Raw genomic sequence first — 26,338 nt, 5'->3', positions numbered from 1 at the left:
ATGTTTTTGTCACAACTTTCCTTTGTTGCAAATAGCCAATATTAGTAGGTTACTATACAAGGGAAGTAAATTGCTGTCTCCTGTCCAGATGAGTAAAATTGTCTGAGGGTTTCAGCCCGAGATACTTGCACTCATCTTTTCCTCAATGGCAACAAATTTAAAAACTATTCACCCACCAGAGGCTACGAGTTAATCCACACCTTTGGCATACCAGCCGCCACAGTATTGGTAGATTCATTTATTCATCATTTTTTCTCCCATTATACTAGGCAAATTCTTATACAAAATTGAGTCGTGTTTCGTGTTCAATTTTTCATCGTAAATGGAGGCAAAAATGAATGAAAATGGTGAACTTTTTGTAAACGGAGTTAACATTAAAATGTAACATTTATCTGAAGTAAGGAACAAACCAACTCAACTGAAGCCGATAAAGAGCTTTAGGCAACATTTACTCAGGTATCGTTGGTCTACTTCGCCCATTAAAAAAGTCCACACATTCTTTCTGAAACAGGCTCGCCATCCTCGTCCTCAGTGAGGATTCCTCACTGGTATTGAATTCCAATCATTAATTCCTTGTACAGAGTCTGCTTTCCCATCACATCCTCACCTCGAGACATGACAAATTGCTTCGTTCGAGCTGACTGTCCACACAAAAAAAAAAACCAAAAAGCTGGCTGTCTTATACATGCAATCAAGCTTAAGTAAAATAAAGTTCAAACTTGTACAATAAAGTCATGGCCTTAAAAAAAGGTGTCAAGGGAGCAACCCAGAGGGATTTTAGATATTTAATTTTTTTTAGACTGTATCTCAATTTTTTCGATTAGGTGATGTAATTTCATGAGATTTGACCAGTTGACCATAATACAAATATAGTTGGTAAACTAAGTTTTACTGGAAAAGTTCTCAGCAATATACATTGAAAATGCAACTTAATGAATTGATTGCTGGCACAGACAATTTCCACATCTAAAAATTTGCCATATTTTTCAATTTCAATTAAAAATTGGTTCGCTGCCAGAAGCTCTTATCAGAAAGTCTTCGAAAACAACAAATTGCACTAAACTTTTCTAACATCACACTCATAAGAGGTCTGTTACGTAACCCGTTAAATATCTTAAGATGATAATCGCCTCTTCCACCAACAAACCAAAAAATCTGCTTGCTCTAGGTTATGCGAACAATATAATGTGATATGTGTTGTTACATGGAAATAATAAAAGGAAAACAAATTTTTAATGCGCCAACAACAACGATTGGTATTATATATCTCATAAAATAAACAATATCGCTGTCCATTTTAAGTGCTAATGCCTAGTCTAAACGCTAAAAGAAAGTGAGTTTTCGAGCCGTTTTGTTAACCGAAAAGTATCAATTTACTTAATCATTTTCCGATCAAAATAATCAATTACTAATAATAGCCTCGCGTTGGTTCACTTTAGACCTGTTACAAAGACGTCGTCACCATTCTGTGTATACGAACGCTGAAATATTATCTTGTTTTTAGAATCATTCAACGAGACACCAACGGCTATACCTGTCAATAAATCAATTCATCAAAATAATACACATCGAATGGATGGAGAGCATAATGTAACACACAAAATATTGAAACAATTTCACATTTCACCAATTTAGCATAATGAAGTTGCATTACACACTGGTGGGTTCTAATTTTAGTCTTTTTTTTTAAATCGACCATCGCAGGTAATATACATATCCAGTGCAAATGAACATGAACAATACGCGAACCCTATTTTATATGACTGTAATAAACGACTTCCTCGTCATTTTTTCTTCTCTCACTCAATTATTCACGTTCAACCAAATGCCTAGCCCATAATTTATTTTCAAACAAAATTTTCTGATACTAGAACTATGTGTACTATATGTTATACGTATGTTGTATAATGTCGTCGATACCGATGCCATTTACTTTTTAGATTCTAATAACAAATTATATTTTTTATGCTCTCGACTGCCCGTCGATTAGCCGTGTATGTATATAGAGGCGCATGTAGGTAAACTATAAACAGTAATTTATGTTGCGTTAAAAATGATGTTATTGGCATGTTTTCAAAAATTCAGTTTGAACGATTGCATTTTCTTGTTGTTTATGCATGCCAATCACCCGTACTCGCAGTCTAACTGATTCAAACAATTGATCGAGCTTTTCAGTACGATTGTATACATCGTACAATATTATACACGTGCAACGGGTCATATTTGTAATAATCCTAACGAAATTGTGGAGAGGCCGCTGTGGTATTAGAAATTGATTAGACGACGTCTAATAACAACGTTTTTGATGGGAGCTTTTGAGCTTTTTAAAAACGTTTCTAATGTTGTTTGAATGGTTGCATTAAGTTTTTGTTTGAGAGATTAGACTTCACCATATCGTGTAAATTCACTCGTTGAAGCGTTTCAACCGCAGATAATGTTAGGCTGCAGCACATTACAATAGTTTATTTGGGGAATGTGGAACTGGCCATCGACGTCCAGTTCTCGCATAGTATTTGAGTAGACTACAATGAAAGCTTTTCTTAAACAATAAAAATGAATAGCAAAGACTCACAATCTTCATCTTCAATATTTTAAAAGCAAATCCTTAGGTCATGGAAAAAGTGTGGGATTACTGGAACCTAGTTCTCTGGAAGCCGGGAAGTCTTTACAGTTCTGTAGTAATCAAAAATGATATTTGGAGACTGAGAGATTTCTGCATACAAAATGGGTTCTTGTTGCTACACTCAGGACAATGTATTCTGGTTTATTGCCTTCCCCAAGCGAAAGTCTATTATTAAATGAGCCGAAAATATTCTTCATGCAATGGATCATTTTCGCACCCTGCTGTGTAATGGTCAACTTTCGCATGGAGTAGGCAATAAAAAACTGGATTTTCATATGAGATATTCCAAAAAGTTTTGTCATCTCACTCATCGAGGGTGAGCGGGAAAATGATTTCGGACGATTTTTTCAATCAGGTTGCCTTCAATATATAGATGCGGTCAAATCTTGAAAAAAATTTCGAATAGATAAACTGTCACATTTCCAGGAAGAAAACGCTTTTCCATCAGTAGATCCTATACTAAATCCCGATCGAGGCAAATGGCACAGCCGAGCCTAGCCAATAAACTGTACACTTTAATTAGGGTATAATATTAACAAAGAACACCAATTTTGGCGCTCTGAAACAAATATCCTTACTGTCTGTATTCTTATCTAAATCAAGTATCATTCATTTATAAACACACATCGTGCTGGTGGGTGACTTCAACAGTGAATCTATTACACATGGACCGTAATTTATTCAGAGATTTGAAAGTTATCTTGTGTATACCAGCGATTACATAATATTTGTCATCCATCAGAGATGACTCATACCATTTGAGAAATAGACGCAGCAATTTGTTCGTTTTTGCCTTATTGTCTTCTTATGGTTGTGTAAACACATTTTCGGGTACATCATGAACATATTTTGAAAATTTTCGTTTTTCCTTTCTTTCCACGTTTATTATCCCCAATACCGACGCAGTCGCAGTTGTATCCGTTTTCAGGGGTTTACAATATAACTTCTGTTGTTGGTTATAATTTGATTGAGATTCCTTTTTGGTGGAAAAAACGATAGTACTCGACTGTTCATTGACTAACTTAAATTGTCATAAAACGGAATCCGAGAAGTTTTGAGAGAAAAATTAAAAAAAAGTAGACCAACGACTAACCTCTATGTGGTATAGTGATAAGTTCATTGTTTGGCTATTTAGAAAAAGAAATTCTTATTGTCATATCGGTATATCATGAATATAGTGAACGAAATTATTCCCAGTCACCTTCAAGCGCCGTTTCGTGTATTACGTATCAATTCAAATCGATTGGTTATGATGTGCTTGAAAGGAAAATAAAAATATTTTAACCGGGAGGCTTATTGTTATTTCGTTTGCAATTCCACGATCTGATTCGATTTATTGGAATTGGTGATAATTGAATTTGTGAAATTGAAATTTCGTTGTCGTGTTCCGGAAGAAAATAAACAATTTTTTTTTGGGGCGCAAGGATACGCCTTAATATTTATCGTTCGTTTTCTCTCTCTCCGTTTTTGCATAAACAAACATTGTGTGATAAGAAGTGCAAAAAATAAGTGAATTTTCCATTGGACTAAGCAAAAACAAGGAAGAAAATCGATAAATGCAAATTTCGATTGTGTGTTTTCACTAAACTTAGAGCCAAAAACATTGGAATGGAATGTTAAATTTGAAAAATGTTCCATCATGTACCTAACACGTAAAAAGAAGGTAAGGTGGGAGAAGAAAAACAGAACGAAAACCAATTTCACGAATCCATTTTTGCATTTTTCATTAGACTTTTTAATCAAGCTTTTTTTACCCACTACACATTTATGGGCTTGAATAATAAATTGCCAGAATATTGGGCCACAAATTTGATATAAAATTTTGATGGTAACGGCATGTAAATCGCACATAAAACCGCCATTCGAGCAAATGAATTAGGTGTTCATACAGGTGAATTGTGTGTTCATGGATGGGTTTTGTGTGTTCAAATGAAGTGTCGAATGAGTTTATGGGATTAATCGACTTAATCCAATAATTTCTTGACATAACATTAGTGTAGGGATGCTCAAATCACAGAAATTCGGAAGTTTTTGTGACTCGAAAATTTTGTCAAGGGTGTTGCTTCCATTGGAGTTATTTCGTTAGAACGTATGTTAAACCTGCCATCTTTTCATTTCAAGTAACCGCTGATATGTTAGTTCTGAGACAAATTATCTCACCAATTCAAGAGAAAATATGGCACAGATTGACATAATCCACTCCACTCTATAATGAGGTCGCCCAGTCTCAGAGTTCCTGTATCGAGTATCGTTTACGTCATTGTGCTGTCAATTAGGAAAATTCCAAAGAATTAAATCAAAATTATCTGCACTAACTACCCCCTAATATAAGCGCACTCACACACTTTGAATGAATTATGAAAAAAAAAATTGTGGCTCAAGGACTTGTGAGCCCAATTTATGCCTCGTGCATTCAAAATCGTGTTTAAAAAAAATGAAACAACCAAAATAGCCTACACCCATACCGATTTCAATTCTATAATTGTAGACATCTTGACCCAAAAAAACACGTGAACCACTAAAATATTTAAAAAGGACACCTAACCAGCGACACGAACATCATGTGACCCAAAACAAATATTAACAATGGCATTCGATTTTCTATAATATAGAATTTATCGGCGATAAATGATGTCGCATACAAATGGTCATATCGTTTCCACCAACAAAATGTACACACACACACGGTGTGTATATCACCCATTATTATTTTTTTTGTTTTAATATTCTGGTGGAACGATTCCGAAGCGATGTGTGTGGCACCATTCAACAAATTTAATTTATGCATCCAAGCCTGACCTACGTCACTATCATTTACATTAAGGTATATAACATACAATACTGAATCGTGGTCATATCGTTCGAACAACCGTTATACAAAATTGATTTTTTATTTTGTTTCCTTTCGTTTGAAGTATTTTATACACAACACACCGTGTGCCTGAATACTTCTCTGATATTATAATCGATTTTGTTATACTGCCAGCCGATGGTATGGTGAACAGAATCAATTTGCCTTTTAACTTTTATTGGGATGCGATACATCTTTTTTGCAGAATTCTATTTCTGGTGATAATATTGTTAGGGGGTGTGAAAAATGTTTTCCACTTTTTGCCGGAAGAAAGAGCAACGTGACATATTGAAACGTTCCCCTTTTGTGTATATTGACACGTGAAGTTAATTAGCACGTGGAACTAACACGAATTTAAATTCAATCCTCTGTACATGGTGATCTCAATGTCGATGATAGTAGGGTAAAAGGAGAATTATTTTTCGCAACTTAGGTGAGAATTCAGTCATTTTTCTACCTCAGCTCAGCTACGGATATCTTTGTTGTGAACAATTATGTATCACCCACGGGAAAGAATGTAGAAAGAACTAGGGGAGAAAGAAGAAAATTCCAACAAAACCCAAAGTTTGTAGCCAGAGCGAAGCGAGACATGCTACATGCGTTGGAAACCGTATATTTTAAGCACTACTTTTGACGCTCTCAGCATGCGAAAGCCATTACATAACTTTGGATAAAAATTAAAATTCTCGTTTTCGTGTGTTTATTGACCTCGGCCTCGCCTCGGATCAATAAAGTTCACACGAAAACTTTACTTTTCGTATTTTTATCACTAGTTATGTAAAATGCAATGTAAAGGACTATTTGATCCCTGGGTGGCAGGAATAACCGTTTTTATCCACGAAACAAACACATCAATTTTCAAAATCAAAACAAAATGCCACTTGCAAAGAGAAAAAAAAACCTCTTGTTCACCCCATGGGAAAAACAAGAAGTGAGAAAATACAATTTTTCTCACCTGAATTGTCATCAGGGAGACAAAACGCAATCTTCTCACTACATTTTCACTGTAAAAATAAATTTTTTCTTGGGCAAAAATTACAGAATGTTTCTCGTAATTTAGGCCCTCAGCATGAAAAGTTGTATACGCTACGCATCTGTTGTGGACGGTTTATTTTATAATTCGCGAAATTGCCTAAAATTGTCCACAACAGATACGTAAATAACTATTTCAGCAGTATTTTGCAATAACCATGTTTAAAGACATTTTTTAAATGGTAGAAACTTGGTTATTACAAAATGGTGTGCCACATGGATTAAACGTTCATTTTTACCAGTGACTTGTGGCGAGCGTAGCGACTTTTTTTCCTAGGTTGACAAATAACCATATACAATAGGACGAGGGGGTGACTTCAAGCTTTATATTATTTATGCTACTTCATGAAACCTGTGTGTGCCTTTTTTGTAGTAACAGCCCTGGCGTCAGCGATTTTAATTTTTTCCCTGATTTTTTCTCTAAATTCTAAGAAGATAACTTTTGTTGTGTTATGGGCTTAGAATTCGCGGGAAATGAGAAGGGCATGTATATTTTCATGAAACGTTGGCGCTGGGTAAATTTATTAAGTTTTTGTGAAAACTACAACGTACTTGGTTTGAGTGGTTGTAGAACCAAGAATTTTGTATCTGAGCTGAGTGTAGGCATTATGAATCATGTTCAACGACACGACTGCTATAAACAGAATGGTTGTCTGAACGTTTACATAGACTCTTAACCGACCTATTTAATGGTGTTAACAATTGAAGTATTGAACTTACGAACTCAAAGTTTGGCAATTAAACACGACGATGTTTGGGCTGGGTTTGGGTATTTTATCTTCGGATGTGGGTGACAACGTTTTGTGCGATGTTTGCAAAAATATTTAATTCTACCTCGACCTCATTCATCCTCAGTATGGTGAACACTGTATTGTATACTGCATACAACATCTCGTACTTATACTTAAATATCTTTTTCAATTTTCCGAAAAATGTAAACAATAGAAAACAAGATTTTTTTAGCACTTTTTTCCGAACGATATCCGATAATTAAAAAACCACACTCCAGGCGACACATGATGTTTTTCGAATTGACTTTGCGCGAAAAAACACTCAAGACATTTCTCAACCAGTTGACTGTGTATAAGATGAACATAAAATAAAAATTATTCACAAACCGATGCCAAAAGCAAACGAATATCGTTTTAAATGCTTTTTGTCTATGAGCTTGTGTCGTGGTCATTCGAATTTTTTTTTGTTATTATTAACTCAAGACAACAACAAGTCGTTAAGTGTGTTTTTTTTTCTTCAAAGAGTTCCCAGACAAACCACCCGCAAAGAAATCATAAAACGTGTGGCTAGGCGCTGTTCACAAGAAGAGTTCTTAGCGTATCATATTATTGGTTTTCTTGTTTGTTCAATAATATCACTTTTATAGTTTTGATGTGTATACGCTGTAAATGGAATGGAAGAAGAGGGTATTTCACCTTTCTTATTCGAAATAAAGTTAGAGGTAGAACATGACTCGTTTGACTTTAATTTGCTGCTATTGTAATTTATTGTTGAATTTTATTTACGATGATGATTGGAGAAAAGATGTGGAGATTGGTTTGCGTTAAAAGGGATAAATTAAATAGTAAACCTCACTGATGTATTTATAATTAGGTATAAAGCGGCACTATTAAATGCGAAGAAACTCGTAGAGTTATGTGTTTGTGTGTAAATTCACACTTATAACTTATGGGTAATTAAAACAGAAATTCTGGCTTAAGGTTTTCATTGAGCAGAAACGGACATCTCGACTAAGTTGCACAGAAATGGACATTTCGGTTGCGAATTTCTGCATTCGTAGCGATCGAAAATTCATAACTCTCGAGTACTTGTAACTCTCAATGATTAATTTTTAAGGACTTCCAACGTTGGACGATACCAAGATCAAATTCTGCCTCAAAATTAGTTCATAGAAATCTCGAAGGTGGTGCGACTTGCAGTCGACATCAACTACCTTCTCTGTATTATTCGGTGCTTCCTCAACAGATCAACTTTAGATTTAACATAACAGGCCAACTGGGGGAAACTACGCGAGATAATACTGGAACAGCTGCTATTTGCTATTGGTGAGCAATAGAAGGAAATTGTACCATTGTACGTCAATACATGCATTAATGGAAGTAGGCGGGACAGAGTTTGCTCGCGTAGTTTTCCCCTCGGGCCGATCTAAAGTTGAATTGATTGGAGGATTAACCTTAGATGTATGTTCACTACTGTAGCACTCATATGTGCAATGGAATGCTAGTGATGATCATACTAATTTCGATTGCCTATTAGATATCCAAGCCTGAACTGAGTTTGCATTACTGTAGTTATCATACCTTCTGTCGCTTGAAATGACTTTTAAATTTTGTTTCTTCAAACCCGCAGGTTAAACCGTTTACTAAACCCACCGAATCTGAATCGTCATGGACGCAACCATCGAAAACTGATCTCTCATCGCTGTCGGCCGTAGCGGCTGGACTGGAAGATGCCATTTCGGTGGACGTTGAATTGGGCTCGTCCACAACCATAGCGCGTTCCGAAATCCGTCGCAGTAAATCGAAAGTTCGGTCCTACTTGAAGAAATGTAAAAATGCAATAATTGGCACCACATCTGGCCATACGGACAATCAAGACCCAATTACCCATCACGAACCGATTAGCCAGCAGAGTGCAACGAGTTCATGGTATTTAGATGAAATCAGTGCTGAAGAGAAAATCGGTGAATTAATAAATCAACCAAATGATGAAGAATTAACGACGACATCAGACGAAGATGCCGGCAATGTTGCTATGGCTTATGATTGTTCAACAACAAGAGAAGAAATATTAGATACTAGCAGCGATTCCCATGGTTTTGAGGTAAGTTTTTCGGATTTTTATTATTGTTTTTCGATGGTTTTCATTTCTCTCTCGTGTTTCATTTTTCGTATATATATATTATGACAGTGGTGCAGGAGACTGTGTGTGCGCGCTCTGTGCTTCACCTCGGTTACATTACATACATTTGTGTTTTAATAATTGTGAACATTGATTATTTGAGATTTATTTATGTTCGCATTTGAATGTTCAAGCCATAAACTTGTGTGCAACATCTGTAGAAGATATTAAATGGACATAATAATGTAAGAATGATATTGGTAAATTTGTCAAGTTGGAAACTTAATGCGCTCCAAGCATATTATTTTACATTCATTTATCACGATGACACAGAGACATTGCTCGTGTGAACAATGAACGTTGATTGTGTATATTATAGTACTCCCATGGAGTGGTTTTAAAAGACGTTTTGTTATTACTTCTTACAAACGAAAACACCGTAGCATTCCATTCGTCTCTGAATCGGCGAAAGAAACACAGGTCTGGGCAAAGGACATGTGTTTGTAATCAAATTCGGACTAGGTAATTTTCTAAATTTCTTGAACACGACTTAGGAATATTGTGGGGATAACTAGCCCACCTATATAACCCAAAACCTTAGCTATATGGTTCAATTCAAGCTATCTTTAAGATTAGGATCGAGTGGGTGAGAAACTGTGTATCAGCTTCTTCCCTCTAATGCGTTTGATGTACAACCTACAGTGTTTTAGTATCTATTGATACTGTTCGCGTAGCCGAGAATATGTTTCGGATCGATGTTCCGAATGGAGCAGTGCTGGATAATGAATTTTCCCAAGAATTTTACACGGCTCTTTATTAACGCTAGGCATTGGCAGGTTTCAGTTTATCCAGCAGTGACCTGTTAGTCTCTTAATGATCCTGTTAAGACACAGAAAATATTTGTAGAACTTCTGATTAGAGATGCGGATCTTTCCTCATTCGTTCTTCAAAGCTTGAACTTTTCATTGGTTCATGATGGAATAGGAAGTCTTGTTGGACCAGACAGCAGGTCCTTTGCAGTTGTCTTAGATTTATAAAGCCTCTGACTTTATGTTAATTAAAACGCCGGTGGATTATATTTTGTTAACAATTTATTGCTCGTAACTAATTTACTTGTTATCACTATGATAGCAGAGCAAGGAAAGAAAACCGTCTGCCGAGCACTCTAAATATATGCAACTCATACGACTTGCATCTATTGAGAGCACACTGACAGAGAGAGTGGTTGCGATGTTTTATATGTTCTGACACTTATTAGTAGTAGCCCCATCTATGGGTCACTACAGATTCACAGTGAAGCGAGAAGAGTTGCTTCATGAAATTAACAACAAAATCTGGGTCAGTATAAAGTCCACCTAAAGCGTATGTAGAATAGTTGTGGCAGAATACGTGTTGTACTCTTATATATGATAACCACATGTCTATCTTTATTGAATCATAAGAAAAATAAAATTACCAATTTCTTCCGTGTCAAAATAACGTGACATACACCTTCAGAGATTTAACATAATCTGCTGTGTAAGCATTGACCAAGGTCAGTAATCGACGACCCATTTGTTTTTGCAAATTCACTTTTACTAGTCACCTCGCTAGTCAGTCAACTCCCTGTAAACGTGGACATCGAATTCATTACGCAACTGTAGTGCCAATATTCCCGAGGCTAATTACATTAACGGCGATAAGTCATGCATGCATTTATTGTGTGCCATGCGTTTAGTAAGTAAATATGTCGTGTATGTGTGGCATGCCACAATTATTTCTACCAGTCACGAATTGCGTCTTAGTTTTAGAAAAGCATGTGAACTCTTTTACCTCCAATATTGCTGGGTTACATGTTTTATTAATTATCCACATTATTCAAAATGCAAATTCTTTCGGTATAACCACTGAACGTAAGTTAAATAAAGAAATTCACAGCTGGTTGCAACTTTATAGAAAATGTTGTCACCAATACCTAAAACGAAATTGGTAATTTTTTTTGCGTTGCTATTTTTAATTCGTAAGTGGCCGACAAAATATTAATATTATGCGAAAATTACGAAAACCACATTATATTGTAGCCTGGTAGCTTTTTATTCGAAACCAGATGGCTGTGCAAGTTCCGTACTAACGGAATCGATATTCATAATTAGGCTTTTTTCACAACACCGGCGAGAAAATAGCCATTTTCTCCCCTTCGTTGAACCTTTGAAAGCCTTTGTTGTGAAATAGGTTGTAGTTACCTTGGGAAAAAGTTTAAATTTGCAGTTCGCTACGCTCTGGCCACAAACAACACCCTCGAAATGCATTTTCCAAGTTTTCCTCTCGATGAAGAAATAACTATTGTTGCTAGCAAAGAATTTTTTCTTGTTAATTTCATAATTTCACCATCTTCGTTGACTGAATGAAAATGTCAAGAATGACTTTGGGGTTTATGTTAGGTTTTTACCAGAGATCGTCATTGTATTAATAAAGAAATTGAATCCAAATATTACCCTGACTCTTCCAACTGAATAAAAACCGAAAATTTTTGTGTCAAACCCATTTCCAATTAATTTGTTCATACTGCCTACGGTGAGAACATCCCAACCTTTGGATTGAGAAACTGGTGTTTTTCTGGTAGGTGAGAAAATGCTGAGGTTTATACCTAGATACTTACTCTCTTACCGTTCAGAAGTAGAAGAAGAACAAGCTGGGTTTACTTCGTAGAGAAATTTCTTTCTCCATTTAAGTAACGAAGGAATTTTCGAAACAGCACAGAGAATTACAATCAGCACTGCTGATTCAGCAGGCGTCTTCTCTGTTTTAAAAATTATTTAATTTTATACACCCACTTCTCTCGCTGGGATACTTGGCTACCAACGACTTCGATTGACAATCTACACTTCTAGTTCCTGAAAAAGCATTTATTACATACGCTCGGTGTTCGGATGTCAAAATTACTTAACTGGAAGAATAATTCAAAAATTATACTTCAGGTCTATGTTGTTGTCTCGTTTTCGCAAGCCTCGACTTCTTCGTGACAAGTGTGTTATATATATTATCACTCGGTGGCATAAATAATTCAGCTCAGTGTTGGATAGCAAACCTTTCAACTCCGTAATAAACGGTATTTTAGACACACTCGGTCTGTGGCATCTTAAGAGAAATTACACATCTAGTTCGTAAAGAAGCATTTATCTCTCGTTTGTCTAAATAACTGTTATTCGACTCCGGGAAAAAAAATTCTGACTCGTGTGATTGTGATCCTTGTCTTCGGCTCGCACAAATTTCACACTACTCGGTTAGAAAAAATTCGCCTAGTTGTACAATCTACTATTAAGGGACTAATCCATAAATACCGATCGTCTACAAACTCTTTGTGGATGTGTATTACTCTTGTAATAATGGTACAGGTCTAAAGATCGAGTAAAATCAGCACACATATAAATCGTCTATTCTAACGATACCGAGTGCTCAGAGTGGTGGTTATGTTGTTATTTACTGGAACAAAAGACCCAAGAGTTCAATTTTCAAAGCAGAAAAGATCGGCGTAAATCAAAAAGACCAAAAAATATTTTGTTTTGTATTATAAAACAGAATATTTGTCGCGCAATATCAATTCTGAATTGATTTACTAGTTTTCGAAATTTTATTTATTTAGAACGAATTATTATTCCACATGGGTGACAATGTCGAGATTTCATTATTATATTCTCGTCGACTGTTGAATGCGGTAGAGACCACGTGTAAAACGTATAACTCAGGCAATGTTCAATTGAGTTAATGGAATAATATTTTGTGGCATTTTGTGTGCATATAAAATGCTGTTGATGGATTTAAGATGACGCATTGCTTTCGATTTTGTTGCGAAACATTCTAAATCATATCATTTTGTAAGCTTGAATTGTCTACGATTTAATCGATTGATTTATGGTACTGTCGATGCGTTTATTACTGGTCACTTTTTATTTTGGGTATATCGAAGTATATGGCGTATCTGCTGTGAAATATTTGCTTTGATAAGTTCATAGCTGCGACCTAACTAGTCACAGTACAAATGTACAAACTGAATTACTAAAAACTAATAATCTTCTATCGACAGCAATGACAAAAATAACCGATAAGCTTCGGTTATGTGATCTTTTATACACATTTAACACTATGTTAAGATCAATGAAGTACAAGATTATCACAATTTTAGATTTATCAGAGTTTTAAAAGTCGTCGATGTTTCCAGTCAACTAAATGCTTCCCAGTCTATGATATTTCGGCGTGCAATTTGAATTCGCTGAGAGATTTTCGAATTTCAAGCCAAAATATCATAGCCTGGAAACACTTTGTTGACTGGAAAAATCGATGACTTTTAAAACCCTAAAAAAATTCAAATATGTTCCGATCTAAAAAAAAACAATAACGAAAGAAGTGTCGGATTCAATGAGTATCACATGCTTTCTGAATGCTCGTTGTATTCTTATATAACAATTTGAGGATTAATCACGCAATTTGAAGTCAATTTATTATTTCATTTTCATCATTTTTTCCCTGATAAGAAATGGGGTAGGATGTATGAGAAGTTGATAAGTTTATAATCTACTACGAACAGCTATCATCTGTTATTGATAATGACTCAAGGAATAAATGACAAGGTCTCATCAATACGTCGAATATGTTGAAAAAAAAGAAGTAAAAGATTTGAAACCAATCTATTGAAACTACTTAGATCAAACAGATCCGATAGTAAGACTGTTGATTTGTTGGCTTGTGTGTGAAAGTCACGGCTTCGTGGAAATCAATATTTCAAACAAAACTTATGAGGATTATATTTCAACTGAGTTAAAAAAACGAATTTTCAGAGAATTGCGTTCAGTTCTGGTTTCGTGTTTGCATTAAATAAGTCTAAATTAAACTGCGCCCTTGTTGATATTTTTTATTTTTATTTTAATATTTACCAAGAAATCAAACCACTAAATTATGCTCGAAATTAGCATAAAAGTTACTTTTTCTACCGACATATTCAACAGGAATACAGAAAAAAACCGACAACGAATTCATGGGAAAAAAATTATAGGCCCACCCACTAAGTAGATCAAGCATGGAATATGGAAAGCTGACATACAGAAAATTATGAGCAATGAAATCCCACATATAGTACCATCCCTTTTAATTTTCTTTAATTGAACACGCGCGCTACACACAAATCAAATATTGAGAATTGGATAGAGGAAAAAAAAAGCATTTAAATAAAATGGAAAAATTAAATATATTTTTAGGTATAAATACAACATGCGGGACTTAATCTTATGTAAATGTAATTAGAATTTATGACCGTGTAAAAACTAAACAGATACTATTTGACAGTTTCGAAGATGAATGAGTTTACAATTGATTTTCTTCGGTGGGGTTCGAACGTGTATTCATATATGCATGTGGAATTGTTTTCCAAGTCTTTGTTTGACCAGTTGCTGTTAATTAATAGACATCAAGTTTTGTTGGCGACGAGTTTCGGGTTAGGTTTGACCAATTTTTAAATGTGGATTTTTTGTTAATTAACCCGAAGCATTTCAATTGACCTAGACAAAAAACCATATAGATACTAAAAGAATACAGTTTATTACATGAGCACCCACTCTTTGCAGACAACAAGTACTCAATTTTTTGATACCATGACATTAGTTAGAACAGACTTTCACGCACTAGAACCATTCATTATTTATTGCATGAAATAATAATAATATCGTGAGATCCGCTTACAGGATCACGAAAAAGTTGCATCAATAGCGAATGTTTGCTGTTTATTCAGTTACTTCCAGTGCTAAGAATCATTCTATGTCAAAGTGGAAGTGGTAGAACATTTTCCTATATTTTCCCGAAATTGTCAACCTTTTTCCAAATTCAAGGAAAAAAGGGAAAATATGTGAAAAAAGTTTTCATAAAAAATAGTCTTCTGTTAATTATCAATAATTTAAAATTTGGAACCAGGCATCCTTTTATTGTTCAAAAAGGAATTCAGATGCATTTTGCAGTCAAAGGTCTGAACAGTCCTGGTATTCAGCGTAGGCTCTTCTTCGTCAAAACAAAAATGTCCAATGAATTACGTAATCTTCCTCCGTGCTGCGCAAAGCAGTTTCATTTCCTTATAGTTGTCTAAAAGCGATAAAAAGTGATTATCTTTAGCGAATTATACAGAAATGAAACTACTTTGCGCAGCTCGGAGAATGTGATATAACTTTCTTCTACAAAATTGTTCGAGAAAAAAAGGCCTGAACAGGCCTAATAAACATAGGGAGTTTACGATGACATGCTGTAGTTTGTCTAATTTTATCATAAAACTACTGGGTCAGATTGTCAATGGGACCACCAGATCAGTCTTAAAAGACCAACACGAATCAAGCGCCATACACTGTGCATTTAACCGTAATGACTGGTGAATATGTTCTAGAATATACAGTAATGCTGTTGAAATTCATTCTTTTGTATCTAAATAAATTAACAAAATCGATAATGCACCCGCAAAATATTTTTTGTTTGCTATTTGTGAAACATTTATTATCTCTTTTGAAACAATCCGTTGCTGATTGGGTAATTTATCATTTTAACTGAATGAAAATTAAAATATTTTTTAATTAAATTCAAACCTTTGAATTTCAGACAAACAAAAATAAAAAAAATAATTTGTCACTGCATCGGTTAAAAATTCATGGAAACAAATTCGTCTTATTAACAAACTCTTGTCTTCTTGTACAAAAATATCTATTTTTTTTACAAGAAAACCTTTACCAGTTATGAATATCCATATGAAATTATAAGAAAAAAATTGTTATTTCGGGAATATGGTAAAGTAGTAAAAAATTAATGTTCGTTACTAATTATCCGAAAACAGAATAAGAAACAAACACCGCATATCATGTGGAAGTGTATAATTATTTCTATTCCTGGATTAAAACTTGTAATGCAGAGACGAACGGATTTATTTTCATTTATATGTTCAAGTAGCACTTCTTATATTTATGATATGCCATAGTCAAGTGGAAATTTGAGATTTTTAAAAAGATGGATTTCCCTTTTACTCGTTCTTTTTTTAAATGAGGCGATATAAAACATTGAATTATTTTGATTTTTTCGGTTTTCATTTTGGTTCACGATATGGCAGAGCGGAGAATTGTAAGAATCTACAATTTTAATTCAATTCGTTAATTCTCCCCATTCAATGACATTAAAGGTGTGCGCCGAAAGTCGCGGATAGAAATTTTGGTAGAAAGAAAAATAATTTTTTCTCCACTACACTGAAACTTCGGAAGCATTTGGTATAAAAAACGTTATGCATGCATTTTCTCGGGTGAATTGTGGCACTCGCTACGCTCTCGCTACAAACAACACCCTGGAAATGCAATTTCCAAATTTTCGTCCCTCGTTGAACAAATAACTATTATGCCACCGATCACCAACTAAATTTGTATACAAAACTCTGCCGAATTCTTTTCAATTATTCCATTTTCTTTACGACGTGCAAAATTTACTCGGCGCACTGACGGGGGTTGTAGGTAAATTTTAGTAAATTTCCATAATCTTCAGCAATGTGAGTAAACACTATTCGCCATAGTATGTTTGTGTATTATGTAATAACATCGTCAATATTGTTATAATAGTATCGAATGACATAAAACTGTCGGTTCCTATAATTCGATCCCTGTACAAGGTTTAGGAATTGAGGTTCACTTTAATACACCTTGCAATACCGTCCTGGCAGTCCTGGCCGACGGCTAAAGTGACTTCCGAACCACGCCTCGAAGTATGCAAATACTCTCTGAGGAAAGTTAGAAGCTTTATTGATATCTCGCCTAGACATTAGGTCCACAAATTCGTTGCAGCCAGTGGCTGCCAGCCAAGCCACCAAACACAACACTGCAACTACCCAAATTGTGAAGCTTGAGTGAACTTTCAGTGAACCAATGCGATGTAATCGCTAGAAAAAATCCATGTCGAACTGTCTGGAACGGGAATCGAACTGAATTGATGGGAGGCTAGTACGTAGCCACTGAGCGATACCGTTGTTTGCACAATTCACTAGATAGAATAAGTCAGAAAATGGTATGTATCGGTTAAAATACAAAGATAGCATAGAGGGAAAGTACTTTCCTTACTCCACAGCGACCGAAACCGTCCAATTCACTCGACTTTACTTTATTGTATTTTTACGTAACAATCACAGAGACATTTTTCAAATCTATTTCTCCACTTCCTTATAAACACATTCCATCCATTATACTTCATCAGATTCCAAAGCCATAATTATATTAACAATCTTATCGTGTGTCACTTAATTTCAACACACAAGCGCGTAGGAAATCTCAACGCACATAATTTAAATAAATATTATTAATTGCCATTTGTACCAGTTTCGAATGGGGAAATACGATACATTCGTTGAATTTTAGAAAATAATTTCTAATTTCCATAGGCATTAATGTTTATAGAAATTAATTCGAAAATAATTAATTGAGATATAAACATTGCATTGCATTTTTAAATGGTTGACACTTTAATCTTATCAATAAGCTAATCGGATAAAAAGGTTTTCTCATTAATTTTGTCTTCGGTTTCAATATAATTCTGCAGCAAAACATTTCATTGTATACATCTCAGTATAAATCATCAGGAAAATATTTACAGTTTTGTTGTATCGTCTTACTGAGGCGAACTGCGTCCATTACGCAGTAGTAAGATAGAAAGGCATTAAAATTAGTCTCGCTAATCAAATGTTTAGAAATGTGTAGCATTAATTGAGGGGTCGTTCATAAATTACGTACCGCAAGAGTGGAAGGAGTCATAAGGTTTATGCACATTTTTTTAAATTCTCATACATTTTTGCGTGTCAGAGAGGAGGATTTTACTGATGTGTAATTTATGAACAACCCCTTAGTCATACGGTATGTGTTTGTTGTCATCACCGGAATGAACATTTAAGAAGATATTCGGTGACTGAGTGATTATTACAGAATACTACAGGGTACTATTTCACTGACGTCAATGAAGATATGAATTTCTTTCACCTGTTTTTCAGAATCTCATACACTCTCATACAAACAGAACCGCTTATACGTCTTTATAACGTCAGAGTACAATAAACCAGGCAGAGCTGTTCATTTTTTTAAAGTGTTTATTCCGGAATTTTTTTATATATGCCTAATATCAGATATTTTTGATCTTCCATAACTGGCTGGTTGTAAGTGGCCAAAATTCGAAAAATGAGGTTTCGTTGTCCGGAGTTCATTTCCGTAAGGTGTGATGGACACGGGTCCTCCACATTCATAATAAGTAATAATTTAATCAAATAATTGCATTAGTGAGGTCACAGCTCTCATCAAAGTTCACCGAGGTTTTCTAGGATTCTGAGAAATTTTCCGGAAGTCATATTTTCGGCCGTTTATCATCAAATTTTTTGAAGTTAATATTTGCCCCGGTAGTATTCGACATCAGCTTTCCAACGAACCCATACACGCCCGTGTCCTCGCCACCCTACGGAAATGAAATCAGGAATACGAAACCCCATTTTTAGATTTTTGGCCACTCACAACCAACCAGAAGAAGATCATGGAAGATCAAAAATATCTGAGACTGGTTTTGGGGCCTAGGCACCAAGGCCTAACTAGCCATATTTAAAAAAAAGTCCCTGAAAAAAAGCGCCGATTTCGGTCAGTCGAAATTCAAACGAATCCCTCAATACACTGAATGAAAATGAACCCAAATGAACACTGACATAAATTGAATTAACTTTATTCCAGCCTAATCTTCCTATTCAACCAAGGCTTGTTTGCAGAATGAATCAGCTGAAAAACAGTCGAAGCAAATTCTTGTCTAAAGTTCACTGACGTCTCTGTATTATAAATTTTAAGGAACTTAGAGAACACCCAACTCTCTTCCCCAAGTGATGAGTTTAGTTGAATAAAAACATCGATTTGCTTCCATTGATAATTAATTCGTCTAACCAAATTGTTGCACTTATGGATGTTAACATGATAACTAGCACAAATTATATGCAATAAATTAAATCGGCATGATTCCATAGCTGGATCTCGATGAAATATGTCTGCCGACATTCTTACCGCAGCTCCACTTTATTGACCACATGATTTTCCTCATTGAGCATACCGATTCCATATTGGAAAATCGAATAATTCATTTTCCGGGCACCTATTACGCCTAACAATATTTCGAAATTCCATTTGTGGGTACATGGTACACCACTCGTATGGTATGCGAGAACGATTTTTCTATATGGCAATCAACGACAAAATTTACCTACTTTTTTCGTTGGTTGAGAACACAAAACAATACAAATATGGTCCACGAAAATGTAATTTATCACAAAATGCACTTTATATGCTTTTGCTTATTGTATCAAGAAAATGTTTTGCAATTCACTGCCAATGTGCACTCCAGCATTATATGAATGCAATACACTGCACATTGACTATAATATGCAGCACAGCAAACAATCTCAATCATGTGGTGTGGTCTTTTGTGTTCATGTTTCACTTATGAGTTTTGATATATGCATAATGGAGTTACTGGTGTTTGGTAAAATAATGAATAATGAAAGAAAGAATGAAAAGAGTTGCATGTGAAGATTGTGGAATATAATTTATCTTAATTTAATTAAAAGTAGCGTTGATAACATCATCATTATCATCATCATCATCATCGTAGCGTTCAGTCGGTATAAAGGGAAAATAAACAAAATTAATATATAATTCCGGTCAAAGGTGCGAGACGTTTATTAACTTGAAGAATGTTCCACGTACATGGCATTAAATGGTAGGAACTTTGACTATCGAACGATTGTAACACAATCGGAAAATAGTATAACTCTCAGATGAATGAGGTCCATAATGAAAGAAATGGATGGAGATTCAAATCATTGAAGAAATGGTATAACAACACCTTCCAAACGACGACTGACTTTCAGCAAGATGCATAGATATGGAAAGTATGTGTGTTGATTGGAGTAATTCGGTTGGTTATGCTGTCTGTATTTATTGTGTGTTTTCAAAAGATTTTCGCTTTCACGGAATGACTCTGAGAATTAACCCACGATCTACTTTAGTATGCCACTTAACTTAGGTTAGAGCATCCAGACAACTTATTTCTAATCGACGTAAAATCGAAGTTTTTTTGAAATTAGTCTGGACGTCGGAACGTACAATTGCCCTTAAAAAAACGAAACGGACGATTCATGTCTTCGAGTATATACTGTTTTTAGACATTTTACTGATCCAAAATGTGGTCAAACATATAGTTCTAGCTAATGGGCCGCTAAAAAAATGTCTTATTTTCTTGGCTACAAACGGTCTCAGTCAAGTTTTGAGCGGAAATGACTTCACATTCTTTTATTGAATTTTTGAAAAAATTTCCAAGTCTAAAAAAGGTTCGAATACCATAGAATCGTCACACCTTCTTGAACACTCACTCAAGCGTAAGGTGTGATATCATTTTTGATCAATCCCTAAAAGTATCACAGAGAGGATCAACTATGTCTGAAGATCCTTTGGCATGTTATGTGAATTACATTAACCTAATTATCCAAAACATAGCGCTGCTGCCAGTAAGACCACTAATTTTTTCTAACATCATACAGCCTCACATTTTACGCATGTACGATTTCATGTGCCGTGTTTTTATTCACACCAAAAAATTATGACGTCCTGCCTTTAAATAGGCTGACGATGTTAATAGAAGTAAAAAAAAACATCGTCAATCTAAGCGAAACGGATAAATTATTGAAATTTCATTTTTTCTATAATTCGCTAATGTGACACGTCCCGTTTCTGCATGTAACTATTCCATATTTAACGTCAGGTAGGATCAATAAATATTGAAGAACATAAAATAGAGCCCATAGTGCTTATCACTTTAAAGTCTATACGAAACGGAGCTTGATGAATGAAATTTAATTTTTCTTATAATTCGCCAATGTGACATGTCCCGTTGCTGCATTTAACTATTCATATGATCGACAGTCCATGTCGGCATCAACATTGGCCAGTGGAATCCTGTTTGCAGAGGCGCACTACTTTCTTCTTTAATTAAATTGTTATACTAATCCCACGAGTTATTTTACGTGGTCTCTACAAACTCGAATTTCTTGCAAGTGTGTTTCAATTAGTATCACTTGATCCACGCGTGGAACTTGTCCATTTTAATTGGTCTACTCAATCTAATCAATTCCCGGCATGGAATGCAATCCATCTTGTCACTAAATCATAACCAAAGCTTTCATCAAAAACATTAATATTTTCTGTCATTGGAATAAAATTGTAATTAGAAATCAGCAGAAAACCACTCCGGCAATCGATTGGCTGTGTGTATTTAACATGAAACACTTAACATCATAAATATCAAAAGCAGCATGAGCTCTTTTCGTATACCAAACGTTCACATACAATTTTCATTTATGCAAATTCCATATTTTCTTCCAGCATCAAAAACCGTGTTCTGATTCGCTTCACAATATTCGAATCTACAGAACGGCTAACATTAAGTAGTGTGTGATAAAGCGCTTAAACTCTTTGAGAATGAATGAACAGAAGAAAAAAAATCATTTTAGTCGAACAGGAACGATATTTTATTGGTTTTTGCATGAGAATATATTAAATATAACCGTTTCGGTGAACACGTATTGGGCCATATGTCCCCGATGGCCATGCTCTCTGGTGTACGAAAGTGCTGCTATTTTCATTGTTGAAGAAATGAATTTTTTTTTCTCTGTTTTAAAGACACAAAAAACTCATTGTTTATTATAACACTGGCAGAAGGAAATCAACGTGATATTGTTCAACGGTGCAATTTATTTAAAAAATATGCGCCTTCAATCTCAAGAGGAAAATCATTTCGGCGAAGAGATGTGTTATTTCTCACGCAAAGATCCGAGAAAGGTATTACCGATATGAAATATATATAGCGATCGTGGGTGGAAACGTCTCGTAACTTTGTTTTTGTGAATGAGGTACGACATCAAAATCTATACTGAGAGCCTATATCGTTTTGCGGCATCTTTTTTACATTTAAAGTGAAATCACTTAGAATCACATAAAGCGAAAATTGAATTCGTTTTTACGATTGAAATCAATCGAGGACCCGGTTTCACGGTTACCTTCTTTACACACTATCCTTTTTTAAACAAGCGACGAAAAGGTTATACTGACACAAAAGAAAAGATTATCTGCAGCTTGTACAAAGTGGAAGAGGTAATATTTTCGTCTATATACCAGCGCTGATAATGAGTCCGAAAATTACCTGGTGTGAATGGTAATGTGATAAGCACTTACAAGCATACTCTTTGTTGAAACAATAATGCTACACCAATAATATCATTAAAATAAAATAAAAGTCAATTAGGCTACATGTTTACGAATCTTTAAAATAAAAAGGAAAGAAAAAATTTGCCTTTTGCACATAATCCTTTAAACCTGCCTTTAAAATGTTTTTGTCTGTGTTGTTGTGGAAAATTCCGAAATTATGCGTCAAATGTTTTTGTTTAAAAGGTAGTTTGACTAGCTCTGAGAAAACAGTAGTTTATGAGCTGGTCAGAAATAAATCTATTTTTTATTGACTGCTAACACACTCATGGTCATTATTGCGAACATTTTTCAAAAAAATATTTTGGCGAATGAAAAGATATCACCGAAAATAAATTACGAAACGCACAAATGTAGGCTGCAGCTAAACATCGGTGCCTCTTAAGGAAACCGTTGCATAATATCAATAAAGGATTTGACAAATTATACGTTTAATCCACATAAATAAAATAAGCAAAAAAAACTCGTTCAACGGGTATGCCTAAAAAAGGCAAAGACGTTCGAAAATACAAAAAGGCGATGGTGCTTTTTTGATCTAAATCCATTTTAAAGACAAAAAATTGATTGAAAATGTCAATGATACCCATACAATTCTCGCTACAGAGCACCTCACAAAAACTTATATTAACTGTCGTCAGGCACTTTTCAGGCAGCTGAATAATTTTTCTCTTGATATTACTAACATTGGATCTGTTTTAACCACATATATTCGCGACATAGCGAAGCGTTTTTCTATTGATAAGATAAAATAATAGTCGTTGTACCGCTCCAGATGCTGTTCCAGCTGTTGAGCCCCCAGAAAGAAGGAAAAATCTGTATTTTGGCACCAACTTTTTTCCAAGACTTCTGTAGGCTTGCAGCACAAAAGTACTGAGTTTATTTATATGTGGAACGACAGTGGGTGAGGCCAACTACAACACCCCATACTCAGTTCCGTGGAACATCGAAGCTGTAGAGAATGTGGACTCTCCGAACATTCACTATATTTTTAGTCATAACTCTCGTGGATCTACTAGCACCAAGCGGTGCGTATACTCTACCTGTAGGTCTTTCCAAGGCCGACATTCGTACAACATTACAACAATTTAAAATAATTTTTTCTTGATTTATTGTCGAAAGACTGTTTTCGGTATCCTCTGACATGTTTTCACTTTTGAACGCTTTTCACAGAAAACAATTTTTTTTAGAAAAAGTGAAAGATACGTGTTTCCTGGAATTGAAATACGAATCCAACGAGGTATCGCTCATTAAAATCGGAGACCGCTTGTACCCAAAGTTTAAAAAAATCACCTGAAGATTTGGCGATATCACTCTTAACATTGTTTAAATTGTACGTTTCAACTCATGCGACGAATACAACTCATCTAATCAGCCTCCAAATATTTTCTATGTTAATGCTTGGGACAGTGCTATACAGCGGGCCATATCAGATTTTCTATTCTTAAGTATTATGTGAAATATTACGTTTCAGAGTGTTGCAGGCTCATTCAATTCGATTCAATTTGAGAATTTATGTTTATGGATAAAAAAGATTAAAAGTAGAGTTTTCTTGTGAATTTTGTTGATCCGAGGCAAAGCCGAGGTCAATAAATTCACGAAAATAAGACTTTCTACTTATAGTTAAGTAATCAATTTTACATGCTGAGAGCGTCAAAATACATAAAAAGTACAGTTTCGAAGTATGTAACATGTAAACTGATTTTACGTGCTACATGAGTCAAAAACCGTACTTTTTAGGTTTCAATCACTTCTTTCGTGCCCTCAGCATGTAAAATGCATTACATAACTCAGGATAACTCGGCTTCGCCTCGGAGCAACAAAATTCACACGAAAACTTTACTTTTCATCTTTTTATCCCTAGTAATGTAAAATACTACAACATAATAACAACGACAAAGTCTCCTGATATTTGTTTATTACAATTCTTTCGCGGTATTTTTCTCTTGTATATTTTGTACGGATACGGGACAGTGTTGTATTGGAATGTATGAGGAAAAACTACATTTACAAACTGTTCTAATAACGAGTTATGCCGAAGAAAAATTACTTTCATAAGTAATATGATTGTCAAATGATGAATGACAAACCAATAATGTGTCTTTCTCATTATAGTTAATAATAATTTGAATAAAAATATAAATATTTTACCATTTCTGACGGGGAAATATTAGTTGAGCAAACGAACGGTTTCAGCATTTTTTTTTTTTTATTAATTTTCATTTCTATTATTAGCAACGAGATATTGTAAATGCATTTCGATAATTTTGATTCATCTTATTGACTGTATGGATGTGACGGGCTATTTGTGAATGTCAATGCGACATGATAGGAAAACAAAATTTTGTTTATTGATTTCTACCATTCTAACCTCTATATCATGAATCGTTTGAAAGTACTCCTAAAAATGGATATGTTCAACCAGTTCTTAATAGGTTATTATGAATGTTATTCATTTGAAACGAAAATTTGAATTCGTATGACAAACGCACTGTAGTGTCCGATTGGCGTATCGGGTGGGTGTTTTGGTCACTTATTGTTTAATTTGTTAGTCTAGTTTCATGGTTGTAGTGCGTTGGCAAATCACCTTTCCAGATCCTTAATATGCTATAAACATACAAATGACTAGCATATAATACGCCACATATGGAGATGACATCAATAAATCTTGTATTGGGATCCGGTGTTTTGGATATGTTAAATTAATCTACTGGTCAAAGTAAAAACACGTTTTTTCTATCACGCCAACGTTTCGCTAATATTTAATAGCTTCATCAGGGCATATACGAATTCTGCAAAATTAACAAAGAAAAAAACAAACTTATTTCTAATTTTGCTGCTCGTAACGTAAAACTTATAACAAAGAATGTCCTTAAACAACGACAAGAAACTTACGCTTAAATTTTTGATACGAAAAATTCCAGTAGGAAAATAAGCTACTCGAACTTCTCTTTAGAGAGATCAAAAACGAAAGAAATTTATGAGAACAGACACGTCAAAAAGTGTCATCGAAAACAGAAAAAATCAGTGTTATGGAACAACACTTTGTCAAAATACAAAATTACTTTTTGCGCAAAAATTCTTTCAAAAAACTTAATTGAAAAACACAAAAAACTTAATCGGAAAAACGAATGTCCAACAGATTGTGGTACACTTTGCTTATGCTATCGGTATCACGTCTGAAATTAACTGAGTCGTTAGTCAAAATGCACAGCGATTCGAGAATTCTTCTCTTAAACTCATTCGGTTCTGACATCAAAATCGAAACGTTTTGAAAATCTGGAATATGACCATCCTGGTAATGTCGCACTAGAGCTGTATGGCCTTTTGAAACGTCATCTGTGTTCCAATTGCTGACATCCTTTTCATGTTGTTCAGTTCTGGTTGCCAGCTTATTGCCAGTATGACCAATGTAGCATAGGTCACATTTCTTGGTTGAAAAACCATCACCTAAACAAGGAATCTTGTAGACGACATTGCACCTTTCAGTCTTGGAGCATTTATCCTTCAACATTGTGAAATTGGATCTGTTAGTCTTAAACGGCTTGAAACCAATTCTGACATCTGTAAGTCCGTCACATAAAATACGCCCAATCGTTTCGGTAATCGAAGGATAAGTTATAAGTTATAAGTTTTACGTTACGAGCAGCAAAATTAGAAATAAGT

The 26,338-nt window shown here is 34.8% G+C and overlaps 1 protein-coding gene across 2 annotated transcripts in view; it reads left to right on the top strand.

Annotated features, from left to right (window-relative positions):
• Positions 1 to 26,338, top strand: part of LOC119073049 — a 243,173-nt gene that overhangs the window by 41,067 nt on the left and 175,768 nt on the right. Inside the window, exons 1-2 of one of the 2 annotated variants that reach the window (XM_037178364.1) lie at positions 3,658 to 4,286; positions 8,868 to 9,341. In XM_037178364.1, the coding sequence (XP_037034259.1) occupies positions 4,263 to 4,286; positions 8,868 to 9,341 (498 nt within the window). In that variant the 5' untranslated portion in view covers positions 3,658 to 4,262. Of the gene's footprint in view, positions 1 to 3,657; positions 4,287 to 8,867; positions 9,342 to 26,338 lie in introns of those variants that run through there. The other variant, XM_037178363.1, reaches the window with a different exon arrangement.

This window comes from Bradysia coprophila, chromosome II (genome assembly GCF_014529535.1).
Source record: "Bradysia coprophila strain Holo2 chromosome II, BU_Bcop_v1, whole genome shotgun sequence".
In the NCBI taxonomy this organism is placed as follows: domain Eukaryota; kingdom Metazoa; phylum Arthropoda; class Insecta; order Diptera; family Sciaridae; genus Bradysia; species Bradysia coprophila.
The sequence above is the reverse complement of the archived record's forward strand: the minus strand, read 5'-3'. Positions and strand labels throughout refer to the sequence as shown.